The sequence below is a fragment of the Macaca mulatta genome, chromosome 1 (assembly GCF_049350105.2).
Source record: "Macaca mulatta isolate MMU2019108-1 chromosome 1, T2T-MMU8v2.0, whole genome shotgun sequence".
Taxonomy (NCBI): Eukaryota; Metazoa; Chordata; class Mammalia; order Primates; family Cercopithecidae; genus Macaca; species Macaca mulatta.
In genome coordinates, this window is record NC_133406.1 from 181,065,573 (window position 1) to 181,086,352 (window position 20,780).

Here is a 20,780-nt window from a genome sequence, read left to right on the forward strand (position 1 = left end):
CTAGTAAGAGACAGGCAGAGGTAGATGTGACCACAGATGAGGAGAAGGCAATGAGACCACACAAGGCAAGGCTGGAATGATGTGGCCACAAACCAAGGAATGCCAGCAGCCACCAGATGCTGGGAGAAGCAAGGAACAGGTTTTCCCCTGGAACCCCCAGAGGGAGTACCACCCTGCTGACACTTGATCTTGGCTTAGTGAAACTGATTTTGAACTTCTAGTCTCTAGAACCGTAACAAAATATATGTGTGTTGTTTTAAGCCACCAAGTATATGGCAACTTGCTATAGCAGCAGCCATAGGAAACTAATACAAAGAGTTTGAGATATTTTATCTAACACTCCCACAAACATACACAGATAATATAGTACAGAGTGACTAGAAACAGTAATGCAAGATAATTACAACAAAAAGAAGAATGGAAATATGCTAAGTAGTAGAAGGCTCAACAGTTTAGCTTGAGTGTTAAATTTTTAACTCTGAGCTTCCTGGCTTCCAGGGCCGGAAGAAAAATGTAATCCATTATATAGTTGTTACTACTGAAAAGATGAAAATACATCATTTCAGATTAAACAACACTTTTCCAAATGGTAAATTCTAAAATAAATTCTCAAGTGGGATTTTATATGGGGCACAATGAGTGGCATATTAACTCATGGTTATGCCAAACATAAGCATGGCCTTCACATGATTATTTCCTTCTTTTTAAAAACATTTTTAAAACTTTTTATTAAAAATGATTTAACACTTACAAAATAGTCGTAAAAATAGAACAAAGAATTATTGTATAATCTTCACTTAGATTATCCCAATGTTTTGCATAAACATATTGTTCATATATATGTTCATATATATATATATACACATACACACATGTGTATATGTATGTAGTTTCTTTTTCTGAACTATTTGAAAGTGGCAGATATAATGCCCTTTTACTCCAAAATATTAAATAATTCAGTATGTATTTTATAATAATAAGGATATTCTCTCATATACCCATAATACAATTATCAGGAAGCATACACTGATACAATTCTATTATCTAATCTACTGATCTTATTAGAATGTCATCTATTATCCACTAAATGTCCTTTACAATAAAAGTTTAAAAAAAAAGTTTCTCCAGTCTTGGATCCAATTCAGCATCACACATGTCCTTCAGATATCATGTCTCTTCAGTCTCCTCTAATCTTCCTGTAGTTTTTCTTTCATGACCTTGGCATTTTTGAAGACTAGAGGCAAGTTATTTTACAGAATCTTCCTCAATTTGGGTTTCTGATATTTCCTCATGATTAGATTCAAGTCAGACATTTTTGGCAGAATTACTACCAAAGCAATATTGTGTCCACATGGCTACTTCTTGAGAAGACCTTTCATAAGAGACAAGGGTGAAATATTTAAAACAACCTAAAAAAAAAGCTGACAGTGCAAATCAAAAACGTTTCTCTCCAGTGAATCCAATCTGTCCAAGGAGTGCCTGAAAGACTACTGTTCTCTCCCCAGATATCTCTACTCACTGGGGAGCAGCTCATCTTAGAAGTTTGGGTGAGATACCTAATAAGCCTCTATTGTGTTTGCCCTGCAGCCTCCACAGTTTTCACACCAAAGAAGTGCTGCTGATTTTATCTTCTAAACATCTTTCCAATATATCGACGTCTCATCTCCCCCACCATAATCTGAGACAAGTTAGCATGATATCATCTCTCACGCAGACTCCCAGTCTTCTTCTGGTTTCCTAGTATCCACTCAGGTCTCTTGCCAATTTGTTCTCCAAACTGGAATTATTTCCATCCTTTGTAATTCAATTATGTTATCCACTGTGCTTAAAACCTTTCAGTTTCTCTTACATAAAAGACTAAAATCCCTCAGAAGGCTTACAAGCCCAGCGTGTCCTGCCCCTTTTTGCTTCTCCAGCCTTTACTTGTACCATTCTTCTCTCTTGCCCCACACCAAAGCTGCCGATTTCCTTTTGCTTATTCTTCTGTACTCTCTTCCTGAACCATTTTTTCTCTTGACCACTGCCATGCACAACCCTGCTCTTTCCCCATCAGGCTTTCTGCTTAGTTACCTAATCAAAATCTCTCAGCTCAAACATCATTGTCTTGCCTTCCAGACCACCCAAATTATATGGCACTTGGCTCTATGTTCTGATTGCGTCTCTGCTTTATAGTACTTACATATAATACATATAGAGGAATATATAAAACTTATGTGAACATTTAAAAAACTGGTAAGTACTCATGTATCCTCCTTCAGAAGCAAATGCTAGTTACCTCAGGCCCTTCCTGAAAACATCTTTCTACCTCTACAACCTGCAATTCCAAGCCATCTAACTCACCAGTGTCCTGATATTTGTGGTAATTATTCCCTTGCTTGTCCTTCTAAGCTTAGTGCTTTTGTAGGCATTTTTTAAAGATATTGTCTTTTTTGCTTCTTTTTGAATTTTCTATGATTAATAATTCTGTATGTATCTCTTTCATGTCTTGTTTCTTTCACTTAAAATTGTTTGATTCATCTATGTTGTTATATGTAGCTGTAGTTTCTATATTTTAAGTATGTCTACCACTGCATGAATATAATATAACTTAGTTATTCATGCTATTATTGATGAAATTTGAGTGGATTCAAATTTATTTTTTATATTATAAAAAAATAATGCTATGAATACTTTTGTACTTGTCTCTGGGCACTTACTGGTACACAAGTACAATTGTTTCTCCAGCTTCCTACCTAGGAATGGAATTGGTAGAGTACAGGGCATGTGCACAGTCAAATTTATCAGACAATGCCTCACTGTTTTCCAAAGTGACTGCCCAATTTATACTTCCCCTAGCAGGGTATGAAAGCAAAGCACTTATCAAGGTCTGTAATTATGCATTTTTGTAATTGTTTGCTGAGTAGTCATCTCCTCCACTAGACTGTACAGTCTAGGTCTACTGCTCACCATTTTCTCTCCAGTGCCTGGCACAGAGTGAATGCTCTAAACAACTGGCTGTATAAAATAAAGCAGTCTGGTAAGAAAGCTTAAGTATTTTGGACATGAACACAGATCTGTCTGACTTTAACATCCATGTGTTTCCACCAGACTACATTTTCCTTATTTCAAAATGGTGATGATCGTATCCTAGTAATCATTTCCCAGGGTAATAGTAGTAATCAAATGAGATTACAGATGTCAATGCAATGAACACAGAGTACATATTAAGCATCACCAATGTTCCACTACTCTGCACCTGGACCCAGAGGTCCACAGATGGGGTATATGAAAGACGGCTGTCAATGACAAGTGCTTTTTGAATGTATATGGATTAAGATTACTTTGTGGAGGAAGACATGGTTTCAAATATCATGGCAGGGAAAACCAAGGAGACCAATTAATGCTTTCAAATTCAAACTGCACCTGTGTCCCAAATTATTCACTAGCACAAACAAAAGAAGCTCGCTCCAAGACCTGATCAGAACAAACATTTTTGAATGTTTTTACCCAGGTGGCATCATCTTTCATCTGTGCCCAGGCTCAAGGAAGGGCTGGGTAGACAGCTGGATTAAACACTGCACTTCAGCTTGGCACTGTGGGTTCGGAAGTAAACTCTGACTTCCTATTTATACTGAAAGATCTCAGGCCTTTGTGGTTTCCTGTTGCGTCCTGGTGTGTCTGCGCTCTGGTTTCTGCGTTTGTCTGCACAGAACTACAAACGGATCTCTCACTGTTATACTCCATCCTGCTTTCCATGAGAAAATAAGAATTCCACAGTCTCTAATTTTTGACAGATTCTACCAGGTACTTTGTCCAAGTTATGATTTCTCCGTATGTCTTCCCCAGACCTACCAAGAGATATTTTATTTGAAAGGATAGAGATAAAAGGATTCCTTAGTGTGCCCCAAATCTGGCAGGAACTGATTCTCAAACTTGTTTTCCTTAATTTTACATTAATTTTACATTTATTTACTTCACTCTTATATTCATCAAGTGTAAATTTAGAGTACTATCTATGTACAAGGTGCTCTGTTAGGCACTTCTGAAAAAATGAAGTAAAGATATAATTGCTACTCGGAAAGAGCTTAAAGCAGTTTTTTTTTTTTTGAAAGTCTTCCATTAGAGTCACCTGGGCACATGTTAAAATTATAGATTCTCATATACCCCTTCTGGCAAGTCTTACAGAATCAGACCCTGTGGGAGGGGGGCCTGAGAAATTGCATTTTTAAAACAGTTATCCAGGTATATTTTATGCACATTAATTGACAGTCACTGGCTTGCAGCTCAATGGAGAATTCACAGTCACAATGGAAATTAGTGACGAGGAACCAGGAGGCCTTCCTGCAATGAACCAGACATTCACCAGCAGCAGGATCCTTCAATTTGAGTAAATGAAGATGAACCAAGGATTGCAAGATTGCAGTGGACATGGCTCAGGGGTCTGCTCAGATACATATCAGAGTCTTGGCCCTATCATTTATTAGCTGTGGGGCACTGAACAAATCACTTAATTTCTTTGAGTCTCATTTGAAAAAAGGAAAACATCTGCTCTGACAGATTTACTTAATTATTCTGAGCATCAAATTCCATAAGACGTTTAATAAACTCTAAAGCACCAAGGAAAAGTTAGCTGTTATGGTCACAAAAACTTTCATAAACAAGAAAACAATTGAGCCAACCTGTGAAGTTTATGTTAAGCAATCAGAACCACCCCATTTCTCTGAACAATCTCAATCTTTGTTCATGGGACCCACTTTCTCTTGAATATTATAGCTGTGTTATGTGGTTCTTCCAGGTTCTAACAGCTTTTTACAAAAGCAGAGCTCAAAACTGGACCCAGTTCTGAAGAGGACAGCAAGATATACTTCTGGTACCATGTTAACAAAATTCAAGGAATGGGTATAAAATACCACGTAATCTCTTTGCCTGTAATCTCTTTGACCTCAATTCCATCATCTCTCAGATGTGGAAATATATTCTATTCTGCAATTGTATGTGACTGTCCTCTAATAGTGCTTAATTTATGTTAAATCTGAATATATTAGTATCATTACCTTTTGTTCTTTTTATTCTGATCTAAGACATGGTTACCATGTCTTTCTCTTTCTTATATAGCTACAATTTTTGTCAACAATTAGTCTTACATGTTTGTTTTGAGGATTAAAAAGTCTATACACAGAATGCCTAGCAGAGAAACTGGCACACGTGAAGTATTTAATAAATCCTAGTTGCCATAATTTTTAAGTATAAATGTGTTCCCTGCCCATTCTTGAACTGTTGACCCCAAATTCCTCTTCTTTACATACTATGCATAAAAATGAGCAGCCTTTTTTTTCTGACTATTTCTTTTTCTTTTGTAAATCCAAATTTTATATCCTTGAACTTGTGATTTGGCATTTACTATCTATTTTAACGATGATACAAATTAATTGTTATCTGTTACCATATCACTTTAAATTAACTTAATTAAACTATGTGCTGACTACCTACTATATGCCCTAGAGATAGAACACCAAGGTAGATATTTTTCCCCAACTACTCAAAGAGTTCAGGCTCACGGGAAAGACAGAGAATGACAAACAGTGCACCAGAGCTATGCAAAAAGAGCTATGAAGGCCCAGAGGAGGCGTAATCTATTAAACGTGGTGGAGGAAGGGAAGAGGGTCTCAGGGAGGTGACACCTGAACTAGACCTTTGGAGAAGACACGCACACGAACAGTGTAGTAACTAAGAACCCAAGGTTTGTTGTCTCCATACTTTGGTTCAACCTCAACTCTACCTCTGCCTAGCTCCGTGACCTCTCCAAGCTTCAGTTTCTTCATGTAAACACTGGGGGGATGTGACACAATAAGGAACTACCCCGCCCCCCCACCACAGAATTTGCTGGGAGTAACAAACAACATAGTAAATCCTCAGTATATGCAATGATGATTCTAGTAATGATGCTACTCAACAGGCAGAGGGAGATGTGGTCGTTCCAGGCAGGGAAAACAACATGCCCAAAGGCCAGGTGAATAAGAGAGCACAAGCTCTTTTTAAGAAAAGCAAGTACACGTCTACCACACTTCTTTGACCAAAAGCATTTCAAATACCAAAAGTTTTTTCACAATTCATTTGATGGTAAAATCTGATCTGAATGGATCAAGCCATTTAAAGCTGATTTAACCTGTTTGGTGTGAATATTCATACAGTTTACTGTAGAGATATTAGTATGTACGATACAGGTGCTGCCCCAAACTTCACTGGCAGTGTTATACATTATATTGTATATATACAGTATTAACTGCCTAAAATCTGGTCATTCTCTATGCTCAAACATCTCTGATTCCATGAAATTCAAACCAGGGTGTTTGAATGAATGAATGGTGAGGGATAGCATGGAATGGCATCAGAGGTGGGCAGGGGGAATACAGAATGAATGGTGAGGGATAGCATGGAATGGCATCAGAGGTGGGCAGGGGGAATAATGCTGGATTTCATATGCCTAGCTAGCATTCAGGAGACTTGACAAAGGATTTTTATTGACAAAGGATTTTTATCAGGAGAATGAAACCATCAGATTTAATATTCAGGACCATCTTGACTGTGAGTCTATGGGAATAAACAGGTCCAAGCAAATTGGTGTTCTGCATGCCACAGAAGAATGCACACATACATAAAAATAACTGACCATTTTCTCTGTGGCACCTCTTCTTTTTCCTGGGCCATTCCCTTAATTCCAGAGAACCTATGCCCTGTCTCCCAAGATCATAGCAAATATATCTGCTAAAGGTTACATGGAAACCTGTAATTTTATCATGCAAACAGATGATAGGAGAATAAGTCATGGAAGCCCCAAGACTGCTCTATGTCAAGTAGTACCTGGCTAGCTGATCATTCGTTCAAAAGCATCCTCCAGTTAAATATTTCCTCAACCAACAGAATTATGGCTCAGTCTTTGCCTGGTACCACACAAGGCTTACAACAATCAACTGAATAGCCCAAATACAAATTGGCAATTATCTATTCTTAATGCTTTTCAATCAGTTCTATATATATATATATATAAAGTTCTATATATATATATAAAATATATAATTCTATATATATATATATATAAAGGCCTGCTTTGAGATATAATTCAGTGGACAACTCAGTTGTGTGCAGATAAAACTGTGTGACTGAATTAACCACTGTTGCTGTGGTATGTGGGAAGGGTCTGTTAATCAAGGAAAGAACCTAAAGCCTGACCAATAACTTGCTGGTTTATATGTATAAACCATTTCTCTGCACAGCCTTTCACCCAATCAGAGAACAAAAATCAAATAGGTATGGCACGATTTCTTCTCCAACAAACCTTTACAGTTGCTAACTGGTATTCTTCTGTCTGTCCTTATGCCCATGTATATATCTACTATTTAACGGACACCTACTATGTGTCAGGAGCATGAAAGTAAATGGCAATGTACTGTTGTATGATATCCTTCTGTTATCTCCCTAAGTAATAAAGACCACACACTAGTATCATTCCATAATGTAACCTAAAAAATGGGCAGTAAGTCTCCTCTTTCTCAAACATCACTATACTCGTTCTCTAGAAGTTCTAAAAATACAAGGAAGGGGATAATTTCATGGTATGTAAATTATCTTTCAATAAAAATATTTACAATATACATGACAGTATCACAGTAACTCTCATTTAGGATTTAAGACTTCAGTTTTTTTCTAATGCAATATATCCGAAATCCCTAAGAACACAGCCAAAAGGTCCAGTCAATGTCTCATCTGAACTTTTTTTTTTTTTCTGTTGGCAGTGGGGAGCCACTGATGGTTAATTAGGAAGGGACTTTCAATCTCATTCCTTCAGTGTTGATTGCTCAAAAAGCTTCCCATTGGTTCTTCTGAGGTCTTTGATCTCACCGTTATTTCTCCTGGGGCTCTAACCACTGGTTAAGTGAAAGACTAGAAACTACCTCAAACTTCTGACAGCTCTTGGAGTACTTTCAAAAGACATAAAAATGTAATTAATGTATTAAAAAAACAGACATTTGGAACACACAAAGAGAAAAAGAGAAGAGGATGAAAAATTAAGAGAAAAACAAAGCACAAATACTAAAGCCTCTGAACTAAATGTATGTAGAACTAAATGAGCTCATGCGTGCAGGCACTTGGCATGGGACGCAACACTTGGTTAGGGCTCCACCATGACTGCCTTCATTGTCTATTTCATCCATACCAAACTGCTGGAAAAGCACAAACCCTCTCCTTACTGAGGGTTACTGACAGGTAACCCTCAGCAGCCACAATATCAGAATCACCCACACAACAGATGTGTGGCAAATAGGAAAAGGAAAAAAAAAAAAAATCAATGTGGTTTTCATCATGCTCTCCCAAACAAATACAAAAACATCTTCGTGAGTTGGGAAGTCAGACGCATGTCTTCACATTGCCAAATTTGGTACTTGACCACAGCGCAGTAGGGAACAGGGGAAGATTAAATAGGGAGTCTCATAAATACTCTCTTCCCAGGGGATGATGGTGACAAGTGATGTTGTTTATTTTGTTATCATTAGGCTGGTGGCTTCTTGAAAGGAAGTGATTTGGAAGACGGGGAAAAAGGGAAAATGAAAGTACTGTAGTCTAGCTGTGATCTAGCCTTAACTTTGCAGTTCTCATCAGGCTCTGGGAAAGATCTGCCGTGTAATCACTCTATCTCATTCCCACAAAACATGTGTGTTTATGGTCAACCCATCCCATAGCCTATGTCTCATCATTCTGAGCTCTGGAATCCAACTGCCTGAGTGGCAAAACTATCTATAAGACGTACTGCCGGGTGCAGAGGCTTACACCTGTAATCCCTCACTTTGGGAGGCCAAGGCAGGCAGATCACAAGGTCAGGAGATCGAGACCACCCTGGCTAACACAGTGAAACCCTGTCTCTACTAAAAATACAAAAAGTAGTCAGGCATGGTGGCAGACACCTGTAGTCCAGGCTACTCGAGAGGCTGAGGCAGGAGAATGGCGTGAACCCAGGAGGCAGATCTTGCAGTGAGCCGAGATAGCGCAACTGCACTCCAGCCTAGGTGAGACTGCGAGACTCCATCTCCAAAAAAAAAAAAGACTTACTAGCTTTGCAGGCTCGGGTAAGTCATTTGTCTCTCTGAGCCTCAGTTTCAGTCCCCATAAATTGGTAAGATAATTCTGATTACTGTATGAGGTTATTATAAGGGTTGAAAAAATCCAAATTTCTTAGACCATGATAAACATATAATAAATATTAGCTGTTATTGTCATTGCTGCTAATCAAGGCAGTCCTCTAGAACTTTCGACTCCCATCTACCACCCCCATCCCACCCCACTCCCTTGTACCCTTGGGAGAAGAACCCAAGCTGCTAATCAGGAGGAAGCTAAAACACAGCTGCACCATTTTCGCCCTCTACTTCTAGAGGAAGAACTTATACCATTCTTCCAGGCAACTTGCAGTCTTTTGTGGAAAACTGGGCTCAGGCCAGCTGATAGGTAGATTCCCCCTAAAGGCTTTGGTTCCTGACCTTCTGAGATGCCTTGTTTCACCTGACTTTGCCGTGTTCCTAGTGGGTTTCCAGAAACATGGGGCCAGGTATCCCTGCCTGGCTTTCATAGGAATGGAATGTCTGGATCACAGGGTAGATGTAGGTTTTAAGAAACTGCTAAAATGTTTTCCAAAGTTGTTGCACCATTTGACATCCTCTCCAGCGGTGTGTGAGTTCCAGTTCCCCACATTATTGCCACAACTTCAGTCATTCTAGTAAGTGTGGAGTGAATCTCACTGTGGCTTTCACTTGCATTTCCCTAATGACTAATGATGTTGAGCATCCTCTGCTCCTCTAACAAACAAATGCTGTGCAGTGCCTCACGGTCCTGGGTGAAACATGCCCCCACCCCCACCCCCACCCCCACCCCGCCACCCCGGCCCAGGCCACGCCCTTTGCCTCCGGGGAATGTTTTCCTTGGTGTTCTGAGGAAGCTGTAGAGTGCTGTTATGGACATCACCCAGAGAACACTGCTCTAAGAACATGGTATGGTCTGAAAGGTGGCTTTTCTGTGGTTAGAGCCCAAAGACACTAAGGCCACAGGCTCACTAACTGATTTCTGACAGTTGTCAGATGGAGAGATTGTAAAATTTTTCTCGCAATGTGTAGGTTGCCTGTGCACTCTGATGACAGTTTCTTTGGCTGTGCAGAAGCTCTTTAGTTTAATTACATCCCATTTGTCAATTTTGGCTTTTGTTGCCATTGCTTTTGGTATTTTAGTCATGAAGCCTTTGCCCATGCCTATGTCCTGAATGGTATTGCCTAGGTTTTCTTCTAGGGTTTTTATGGTTTTAGGTTTTACATTTAAATCTTTAATCCATCTTGAGTTAATTTTTATACAAGGTGTAAGGAAGGGGCTCAGTTTCAGTTTTCTGCATATGGCTAGCCAGTTTTCCCAACACCATTTATTAAAAAGGGAATCCTTTCCTCATTCCTTGTTTTTGTCAGGTTTGTCAACGATCAGATGGTTGTAGATGTGTGGTGTTATTTCTAAGGCCTCTGTTCTGTTCTATGGGCCTATATATCTCTTTTGGTACCAGTACCATATTGTTTTGCTTACTGTAGTCTTGTAATATAGTTTGAAGTCAGGTAGCGTGATGCCTCTAGCTTTGTTTTTTTTGCTTAGGATTTTCTTTGCTATTCAGGTTTTTTTTTTTTTTTTTTTTGGTTCCATATGAAATTTAAAGTACTTTTTTCTAATTCTGTGAAGAAAGTCAATGGTAGTTTGATGGGAATAGCACTGAATCTACAAATTATGTTGGGCACTATGGCCATTTTCACGATATTGATTCTTTCTATCCATAAACATGGAATGTTTTTCCATTTGTTTGTGTCCTCTCTTATGTCCTTGAGCAGTGGTTTGTAGTTCTCCTTGAAGAGGTCCTTCACATCTGTTGTAAGTTGTATTCCTAGGTATTTTATTCTTTTTGTAGCAATCATGAATGGGAGTTCACTCATGATTTGACTCTCTATTATTGATGTAACCCATCACATAAACAGAACCAATGACAAAAACCACATGATTATCTCAATAGATACAGAAAAGGCCTTCGATAAAAGTCAACGCCCCTTCGTGCTAAAAACACTCAATAAACTAGGTATTGAAGGAATGTATCTCAAAATAAGAAGAGCTATTTATGACAAACTCACAGCCAATATCATACTGAGTGGGCAAACACTGGAAGCATTCCCTTTGAAAACCAGCACAAGACAAGGATGCCCTCTCTCACCCCTCCTATTCAACATAGTATTGGAAGTTCTGGCCAGGGCAATCAGGGAAGAGAAAGAAATAAAGGGTATTCAAATAGGAAGAGAGGAAGTCAAACTATCTCTGTTTGCAGACGACATAATTGTATATTTAGAAAACCCCATTGTCTTTCTCAGCTCCAAAACTCCTTAGGCTGATAAGCAACATCAGTAAAGTCTCCAGATACAAAATTGATTTTTTTGTTTTTCAAAAGCATCATTGAGCTATTAGCTTTCAATAAACTATACAAATTTAAGATGTCTGATTTGGAAAGTTTTGACATAGCATACAGCATTGAAGATATGCCCACAATCAAGCTAAACATACCCAAATCTTTCCTTGTGCCCCTTTTTGATCCTACTCTCCTGGCCCTCGTTGTGCCCATTCCATGATTTCAGGTAACTACTGATCTGCTTTTTGTCACTATATATTTGTTTGGTTTTGCAAGACTTTTAAATAATTGAACTATTTTTTATTCAAGAAAGTTTGCATTCTTTTCTGGTGCAACGACTATGGAAAACAGTTTGGCAGTTTTTAAAAACTTACATCTATCCTGTGATCCAGACATTCCATTTCTATAAAAGCCGGGCAGGGATATCTTGCCCCATGATTCTGGAAGCCCAGCAGGAACAGGGCAAAGTCAGGTGAAACAAGGCATCTCAGAAGGTCAGGAATAAAAGCCTTTAGGGGGAAATCTACCTGTCAGCATAATTATTTTGTGTGATTAATCCATGCTGTATCTTATATTATGGTTCATTCCCTTTTACTGCTTAGTAGTATTTCGTTCTCTTGATACACCAAGAGTTGATCTATTCACTCTTGAAAGATATCTGGGTTGTTTCCAGTGTTGGACTATTACAAAGCTTTATTTGCTGGTATCAACATTACTATACAAATTTTTGTATGGATATATGCTTTTATAAGAGTGGAATGGCTAGATCACGTAGTAGGAATACGTTAACTTTGTAACTGCTAAACCGTTTTCCAAAATGGTTGCATCATTTTACATTCCCACCAGCGGCGTGTGAGAGCTACAGTTCCTCATATCTTGACCACCACTTCAGTCATTCTAAGATGAGCAGGAGTAGCAGAGGATCTTAACTGTGGTTTTAATTTGCATTTCCCTAATGACCAGTGCTTTTCATTCAAATCTCTCCTTTGGTGACATGTCTGTTCAAACATTGGCTTATGTTCGCCCCTTTTAACTGTGTCTGCTCTGCCTTTCCTCCAGGCCTTTGAGGGAAGCTATTCAGCTGAAAGGGAGGAGGAAGGACTCTGGGTCAGCCTTCTAGAGGGCTCAGAGTTTTGCCTTCCTAAACATTGTATGACCCACTCAATCACTCTTTGCCTCAGTCTCCTAACTTGTAAAATGAGGGACAGTAATGGCGCCTACTTCATAGGATTGTTGAGCTGTTTACATGATACAAAGTTTTAGTAAGGTGCTTAGTACACTGTCTGCGGTCAACAGATGGTAGCGAGTAGTATTATTGCTTATCTCCTCATGAGGACTGAGGCTGGGGTGCTACTGCCTGGGGCCAGAGATATTAAACATACTCAGTCCAGCACAATGTTTCTATAATGTTTCTCAAATGTCTTGAGGAACGAGCTACCTTGAGCTTCTTGAGCGCACAGTCTGTCTCTCATTGTCCACTGAACCACATCAACCCTCTCCTCGCCAAACCAATGCCTAGCATATAGTTTGTTTTCAAAACATGCAATCTGAGAGCTAGTCTTGACACAGAGAGTGTCCTGAGAATGCTGGTTCCTAGAGGGCTGACAACAACAGGTCCTGGTAAACGAAGAGGAAGCGGGGCACTTTCTGAGCAGCACCTCAGCGCTTTCATTGTTAGGTGTAACAGTGGTCCACTGTACCATGTGGAATCCCATCCCACTCCACCCCTCTGGTAACTTCTGCCAATGTCACTTGTTAAAGAGACCATGACAGACAAACTGGTCTCACTTGCCCATTCTTCTCAGCTAGTAACAGAAGACCATCAGTTCATGTTACATGGCTGTCCTGTCTCCCTGTGGTGCCCTCCCAAAGGGCTCATACACGCCCACATACTGCTCAGGCCTCAGGGCAAGTCATCTGTGAGGCTTTGTGGACACAGCAAAGAAAAACAAAGTAGAGAAGACTGAGCAAAGGGCCTACTACAGAAACTGGGCTGGCAGGAACACTGTCCCAGTGGAGACGGGGAAGCCATGATCCTGCAAATATCTCTTCCTATAGGAAAACCTCCTCATCTACCCAGAACCTGAGACAGCCCCTTCTTCCTATTTCCACCATACTCTAGCCATGCATTAACTATAGTAGTTACCACTTTGTATTGCAGTATATCTCCCCTTTTTGTCTTTCTCCATGTGCCTGGGCTCTTTGAAGGCAGGCATGACATTTTTTTTTTTTGAAACGGAGTCTCGCTCTGTCACCCAGGCTGAGTGCAGTGGCGCGATCTCAGCTCACTGACAGCTCCGCCTCCCAGGTTCATGCCATTCTCCTGCCTCAACCTCCCCAGTAGCTGGGACTACAGGCACCCGCCACAATGCCTGGCTAATTTTTTTGTATTTTTAGTAGAGACAGGGTTTCACTGTGTTAGCCAGGATGGTCTCGATCTTCTAACCTCATGATCCACCTGCCTCGGCCTCCCAAAGTGCTGGGATTACAGGCATGAGCCACTGCACCCAGCAGACATTTTATCTTATTGAAGACTTTTAGCACTTAGCCAGGTAAATAAAAAAAAAAAAGTTTTCTTTATGAGTGAATAGTTAATGAATATTTTAAAAATAAATTTTAAATTTTAGAATAGTTTTACAACATAAGATGGTTGTAAAGATCATATATGCCTCACACCCAGTTACATTTCCCCTATCATTAATATCTTCTGTCAAGTATATATGTCACAGTGAATGATGCTGATATATTATTATGGACTGAAGACCATACTTTATTCAGATTTCCTTAGATTTTACCCAGTGTTCTTTCTCTGCTCCAGGATCCCATTCAGGATACCACATTACATTTAGTTATCATGTCTCTTTAGGCTCCTCTTGGCTGTGATAGTTTCTCTGACTTTCCCTGTTTTTTGATGACCTGGATGACAGTTTTGAGAAATACTGGTCAAGTATTTTACAGCATATCCCTCAACTAAGATCCATTTGGTGTGTTTCTGGTAATAAGACTGGGCTGATAGGATTTGGGGATGAACACAACAAAGTGTCATTTTCATTACATCATATCAAGGGTACATACTATCAACATGACATATCATTGTTGATGTTGACCTTGTCACCTGGATGACTGAGTGTTTCTCATATTTCTCCAATGTAAAATTACTCTTCCCCCATTTTCCATACCATATTTTGTGGAAGGAAGTCGCTAGGTGCAGTCCACACTTAAGGAGTGGAAAGTTATGCTCTATCTATTTGATGGTGGAACATTTACATAAATTATTGGAATTCTTCTGTATAGGAGATGTGTCTCTTCTTTTCATTTATTTATTTATTCAAAATAATTTATGTCAGTATGGTCTTATGGATATTTATGTTATACTTTGGGTTATAATTCATAATACTTTATTTTACTGCTAAATGGTTCCAGTTGTGGCCACTGGGAGCTCCTGCAGTTGGCTCCCTGTGACATATTCTCATCTTTTTTTTTTTTTTTTTTTTTTTTGGAGAACTTCCTAACTTTCTGGCACTGCAAATGCGCCAAGCTCATCTTGTATATTTCCTATCCCAATCCTAAAATCAACCATTTCTCCAAGGAGTCCTGGTTCTTTGTATTGGATAATAGTATTAGACACTATGATCTGGACGCTACGTGCTTATAAAAACTAGCTCTTGGGGTGTCCTTATTTCTAGGCCATCTCAGCTAACAGAGCTAGGAAATAAATACATATTTACTAACCTGTATATGTATATATATCCATAACTATGTCTATATGCATCCATCTGCATCTATGTTAAACTAAATATGAGTTCATACTGATGTCTCTAATTCTAATCCACAATCACATGGATTGTTCATGCATGATTAACAACTCATTTTTAATAACAATATCATATTTGGTATTTTGTGCCAGGTACAGTGCCAAGTCATTTACGAAGATGGTCTAATTTGAACCTGAACAAAACTTTATGGGTAAATACTATCACTCACATTTAACAGATGCAGAAACTGTGGCAGTGAAAGATGAAGCATCCTGCCTAAATTCACACAGTAAGTAGTGGGGGCAGCGTATGAGCCTATGTCTTTTGAGTCTCCACATCTATTCAATGATAGAGAATCACCATCTCTACATTAAGACTGAAAAAACTTCAGTTCTGAGTGATTTAAGATGCAGATGTAGTTCCCAGCTCTCTTTAAGTATTGCTCTGCTCAAATCTTACCTCCTCAGTGTTTCTCCCTACCCCGACCCCCCAGGGTCCTCTCCCCATCTGACATGCTAACTGGAAGACAAGCTGCCAAGTTACAACCCAACTTGATGGCTCAAGAAAAGGGTGCTGGTGCAATGGTAAGGATCAGTTCTATCTTACCCCATGACTTTTCAACCTCTGGCTAACCCCTGCTGTGTATTATCTGGGGTTTTGGTGACTTGGTAGTAATAAACTCTGAACAAGCAGCTCTGCTTTCACGGAGTTAAAAAAAGAACGGCAGTTTCCCCCCTGTTAATTAAATCATCCACAAGGAAGATAAATGTGCAGCCATGCTTGTATCTTCTAAAATATCAAAGGCCTTATTAATATGTCTTATGTTCAACCTCAGGCTTTTTCTCTAGATTCCTGGAAGCAACAGGAACCTGGAGGTAGGAAGCTTCTAAGTATTTACCAGTACTCACTTACGTGGTCATTCGTTCATTCATTTATTCTTTTTGGGTGATCTAGAAAGAGGTAACCTGGATCGAGTACAAAATGTTCCTGGGAATTTTGTCTCAATCTACTAAACTGGAAACATCAGAAGTGAGCAGACAGGAAGAAAGAGGATCCTTCAGATCAGGCTGAAAACCACTTTTTGAAGAACCCACAGCCCCCTTTGGTCCCTGTGTTGTGTTTGGTAAATTTTTCCTCACACTGGCAGTTTTATTTGCCAGAACCACAACAAAGGGGGTCCTTGAGTCTCCCTGGGAGTGTTTCCTCAGACCTGCACCTCTCCTAGACCTAACAAAGGTGTTATTGTTGCTGGGCTCCCAGCACCTGAGGAGATCAAAGACACTTTCCCATGCCAGCATGACCACAGTCTCGCCCTCATGACACAACATTAAAGCTGATGATTAATCCCCTTGGCCCAGAGGGTCCCTTCCCACCCCCAAGTACAAAGCAGGCTGGGGGTGGGGACTGTATTTCAAGCCCAACACGGTCATCATAAACTGGCATTTTATGGCCCTCATTCATGGCAACCAACTGCAGCTGCCCATCAAACTCGTTAAAGCCCAAACAGTTGCTTCATGTGAGCCGTTGACATCACTAGGAAAGTTTAATAACAATCTCCACCATTTTTGAGTGTCTGCTGTGTGCTAGGTACAAATCTACATAGTGCATGTTACTCAACAACCCTGTGAGACTGGCATCATTATCCCCAATTTGATGGATGAAGAATCTGAGGCTCAGAGAAGTTAAGTAGCTTACTCAGGTCAGAGGGCCAAAATGTGCATGAGCAGATGTTCAAGCTTGCCTCTGGACAATGTAAAAGCCCATGCTCTCACCATTCCTCTATGGGTACATCATACTCATGCACAATTCAGGGAGGAAAGGAGGAGTAGGAGCTTTGGAATCAGAGTTAGATTTGAGTTCTTAGCTCCAGAACTTCAAAGCTTGTTGTGACTTTGGGAAAATTACCGGACTTTTCCATGCTTTAGGTCCCAAATGTGTAAAATAAATGAGTAGGGAAAGCCAGTCTCATCTCCATTAAGAGACAGTAAGACTGAGAAGCAGGCCATCACAGAGACACTTGCAACCACTTAGATTTGCTTCTGTTCGGAAATCTGAATTGAGTGGGATAAAAATGCCTGAAATTCAGATCTCCCAGGAGAAGCCTGATTAGATGCATCCCTGTGAAAATAAGAGATAATTTAAACAGGATTAAATCAGTATTCAGTGAAGACAATCTAACAAGTGTAGACTCATATCAAGGGAAAGAAGGGCTGGCTCCTGGGCTGGTGCCTTCTGGCTTAAAGAGGCCTCAGGCCTCTGCAGATCTCTCCCTTCAGGGACAGCTGAGCCTTACAAAAGGGCTGCTGAGCAGAAGAAATATGCTGCAATTATTATTATTATTTTTGAGATGGAGTTTTGCTCTTGTTGCCCAGGCTGGAGTGCAATGGCGCAATCCTGGCTCACTGCAACCTCTGCCTTCCGGGTTCAAGCAATTCTCCTGCCTCAGCCTCCCAAGTAGCTGGGATTACAGGTGCCTGCTACCATGCCCGGCTAATTTTTTGTATTTTTAGTAGAGACAGGATTTCACCATGTTGGCCAGGTTGGTCTTGAACTCTTGGTCTCAGATAATCCACCCACCTTGGCCTCCGAAAGTGTTGGGATTACGGGCGTGAGCCACTGTGCCCAGGCAAATATGCTGCAATTTTAAAACTTAGACAAATTCCATTCAAGACTGCCCAGAGCCCTGACAAACAGAAGGAAATCTATATCCTTAAAGTCCAGCAGGAATGTCATCTCAAGAAGATTCTATCACCCTGCACCCTCCCAGGCAGTCAGTCACTGTTTGCTTTCTGCTCAGTAACAACAACAGTCCTAGTGATTAAGAGTGAGCTCTTGGGATGTGCTTACTGCACGTGGAACACTTAGTATTACCTCATTTAATTCTTGCAGCACTCTGACAGGTGCTGTCGCTCTCCACATATTGCAGATGAGGAATCTGGGGCCCAGAGAGTTTAAGTACCTTGCCCAAAGGCCCACACTTAGTAAACTGAGGAAGTGGGACTGGAAACCACTCGAGCTGACTCCCTCAGCCATACAAAATGGGATGCCATGTGCAAGAATACCTCGCATATTGCTTGGCACGTGACAGATGCTTAGTATCATGAGATCGATTTGTATCTACATTGGGGGGCCTCGCATTATATTCTAATACCTGTTATAACTTCATCTCATCAGTGGGACAGCCAATGTCATTCTTATATCCACAGTTTAGCACAAGAGCAGGGATTGACAAATAAGTACATATATTTATATTCACTGAACCAGAATATCCGATGGTAGAGAGGCTCAGGGGTCCCTACAGTTGCAAAACAGTTTCACATCCCACATAATTTCCTCCATAGCTGCTTTGATTCTGCCCTGGGCTGTGTCCCGCTCTAATCTCTGCTCATCTCCCTGCTCCTCCCCCACTCTTCCCTCTATTTCACTTATCTGGGAAAATTCCAAAGAGTCGTCGATTTAAGTTTAACAGAGTAATGACTTTTAAATAAAAATATGGTAGAAATGGGTACTTATCGGAATGGAATGCTTTCAGACTCATGCATTTAAAGAAGATATAAATTTTAGGGCAGGCACTAAATTTTAACTGCAATCTTGGAGAAAGCCTTTCCACTAATTCATGGAGAAAAATTAACAAAGTGAAAATTGCTTATCAGTGTTCTTTTGAAGTCATGATATGCAGTCTAATTCTATAGATCATCAGGACGCTCCCAGGGAGATGGATTTATATTGATTGAGAGAGAGTTCTCTGGCCAAGGAAAACAGACACTCTTTGCAGAGAAGACCCCCCTACCCATTAGAGACAGATCAGTCTGGGGGAGCTAGACTTTGTCACCTTAGGATCAGATGTCACCATTCATGCCTGGGCTCTCTGGCCAGGGTGACGTCAAACGGAGCACTCAATCCTTTTCATGCTTACTAAGAATTTGGCCCCTGGAAAAAGATCCAGCAAATGTAAGCAAGGGAGGTGGAGTGGGGAGCTGAGCTTCTGGCTAGACAAAGCACAGGGGGCAGGAAGGGAAGAGAGGAAAGAAGTAAAGGGGTGAAGGAGCCAGCACTCAGGGTCTTCTTCCAGGCTGCCGCCTGCTGTGTGGTGGCTTTGCCTTTGTGCTTAGTGGACTCACCCCCATGTGACAAGAAGACGTTCCACAGATGACAGCCAGCCGTGACGTCACTGGCTGCCCCTCACAGACAAGGCCGTGCCCTTTCACATCTGCCCCAATCACTCCTGTGAGAAAGGAAAACAAAAACAAATCCTCTTTAACACATAAAAAAGAGGGAGAGAAAGCTAAAAACAAGCATTAACAGATCTTCTTTTTCATAGTCAAACAACACGGAGGAAGAGTCCTGTGTGTAGGGCAGTCTCAAGCAGAAACCCAAAGGGCATACTTGCCTGCATGGGAAAACTCAGAAGCCTGCTCGGACTTTGCTTTGTTCTGGTCAATGTATGGCACCCAACATTATCATAATGGCAGTAATTGTAATTGTCATAGCAAAAGCAGCAGCTATCAGTTACTTTGTGCTCACTAAATACCAGGCACTATGCTACATATTTGCATATATGGTCTCATTTTAACCCCATTATAGATATTAATAATGCCAGACATCAGAGGAGAAACGAAAGTCTGCAGAGGTTAACTGACTTGCCCAAGGCCACACTGCTAGGAAGGAGCACAGCCAAATGGAATCTGGTTTAACACATCACATCTCAATCCCAAAGAAGTCAAAGCAAAGGAACTAACTGTCTGATGACTGAATCTTTTTGGCATCCCTAGGTCACCATTCTTATAAGTACTTATCGTAGAACTCCAAGTGTGAAGGAGATGACTGAGAGCCAGTTCCTAGTAACAGAATGCCAAATAGCAGAGGGTTTCCCATAAATGGTAGAAATTTAGGCTTCTTCCCCATAGGGCTCATATTCCTTGATACTTGCAGGGCAACTGATGTTACAAATGTGACAAGAAAGCTAGGAAGACTGTTTAGGGCCTGGAATTGTATTCACTTGCTCAAATATCCAACAAGTCCCTTCTATGCACAAAACGATATATACTAAGTGTGATGTGGAAGCCACAAACACGCAGACACGCAGAACTACAACACAAAGCTGGGGGTAGAAAGTGCTTAGGCAGGACGCAGAGACTGGGACACAGGAAAGAACAGCTCCTGCTGACCTCATCAGCTCCCACGCAATGCCATGTTTGTTCTCAATCTCTAATCCTCGATGCTCTTTCCCACCTCAAGACCTTCACATTTGCTCTTTCCTCTGCCTGGAATGCCATTCCCCCAACCTCTCTGTCAGGCCAGTTCCTACTGACAGGGCTTCCCTGATCCTCTAGGACAGATGATTCTCCCTGTTAAATAGTGTCATGCACTGGACTTCCCTAGCACAAAATACACTGGTAATTTTGAAACATCATATATCCCATCTGCCTTCCTTCTATAATAAAAGTTGCTAGGGGCTGGTACTCTTACTCCAATGCTTAGCCCAGGACCTATCACAGTAGCTAGCTCAGTGCAGGAAGCAGGAGTACCAATGCTTGAGGATGCAAGGATGAGGAAGAGAAGTCCCTGCTCACAGT

The 20,780-nt window shown here is 40.6% G+C and overlaps 1 protein-coding gene across 31 annotated transcripts in view; it reads right to left on the minus strand.

The window, feature by feature from the left end:
- FGGY (FGGY carbohydrate kinase domain containing) overlaps nucleotides 1–20,780 on the minus strand; it is a 486,889-nt gene that overhangs the window by 180,850 nt on the left and 285,259 nt on the right. For all 31 annotated transcript variants that reach the window (XM_077988455.1, XM_077988468.1, XM_077988427.1 and 28 more), the window contains one exon: nucleotides 19,326–19,429. In XM_077988455.1, coding sequence (XP_077844581.1) covers nucleotides 19,326–19,429 — 104 coding nt within the window. The remainder of the gene's footprint in view (nucleotides 1–19,325; nucleotides 19,430–20,780) is intronic.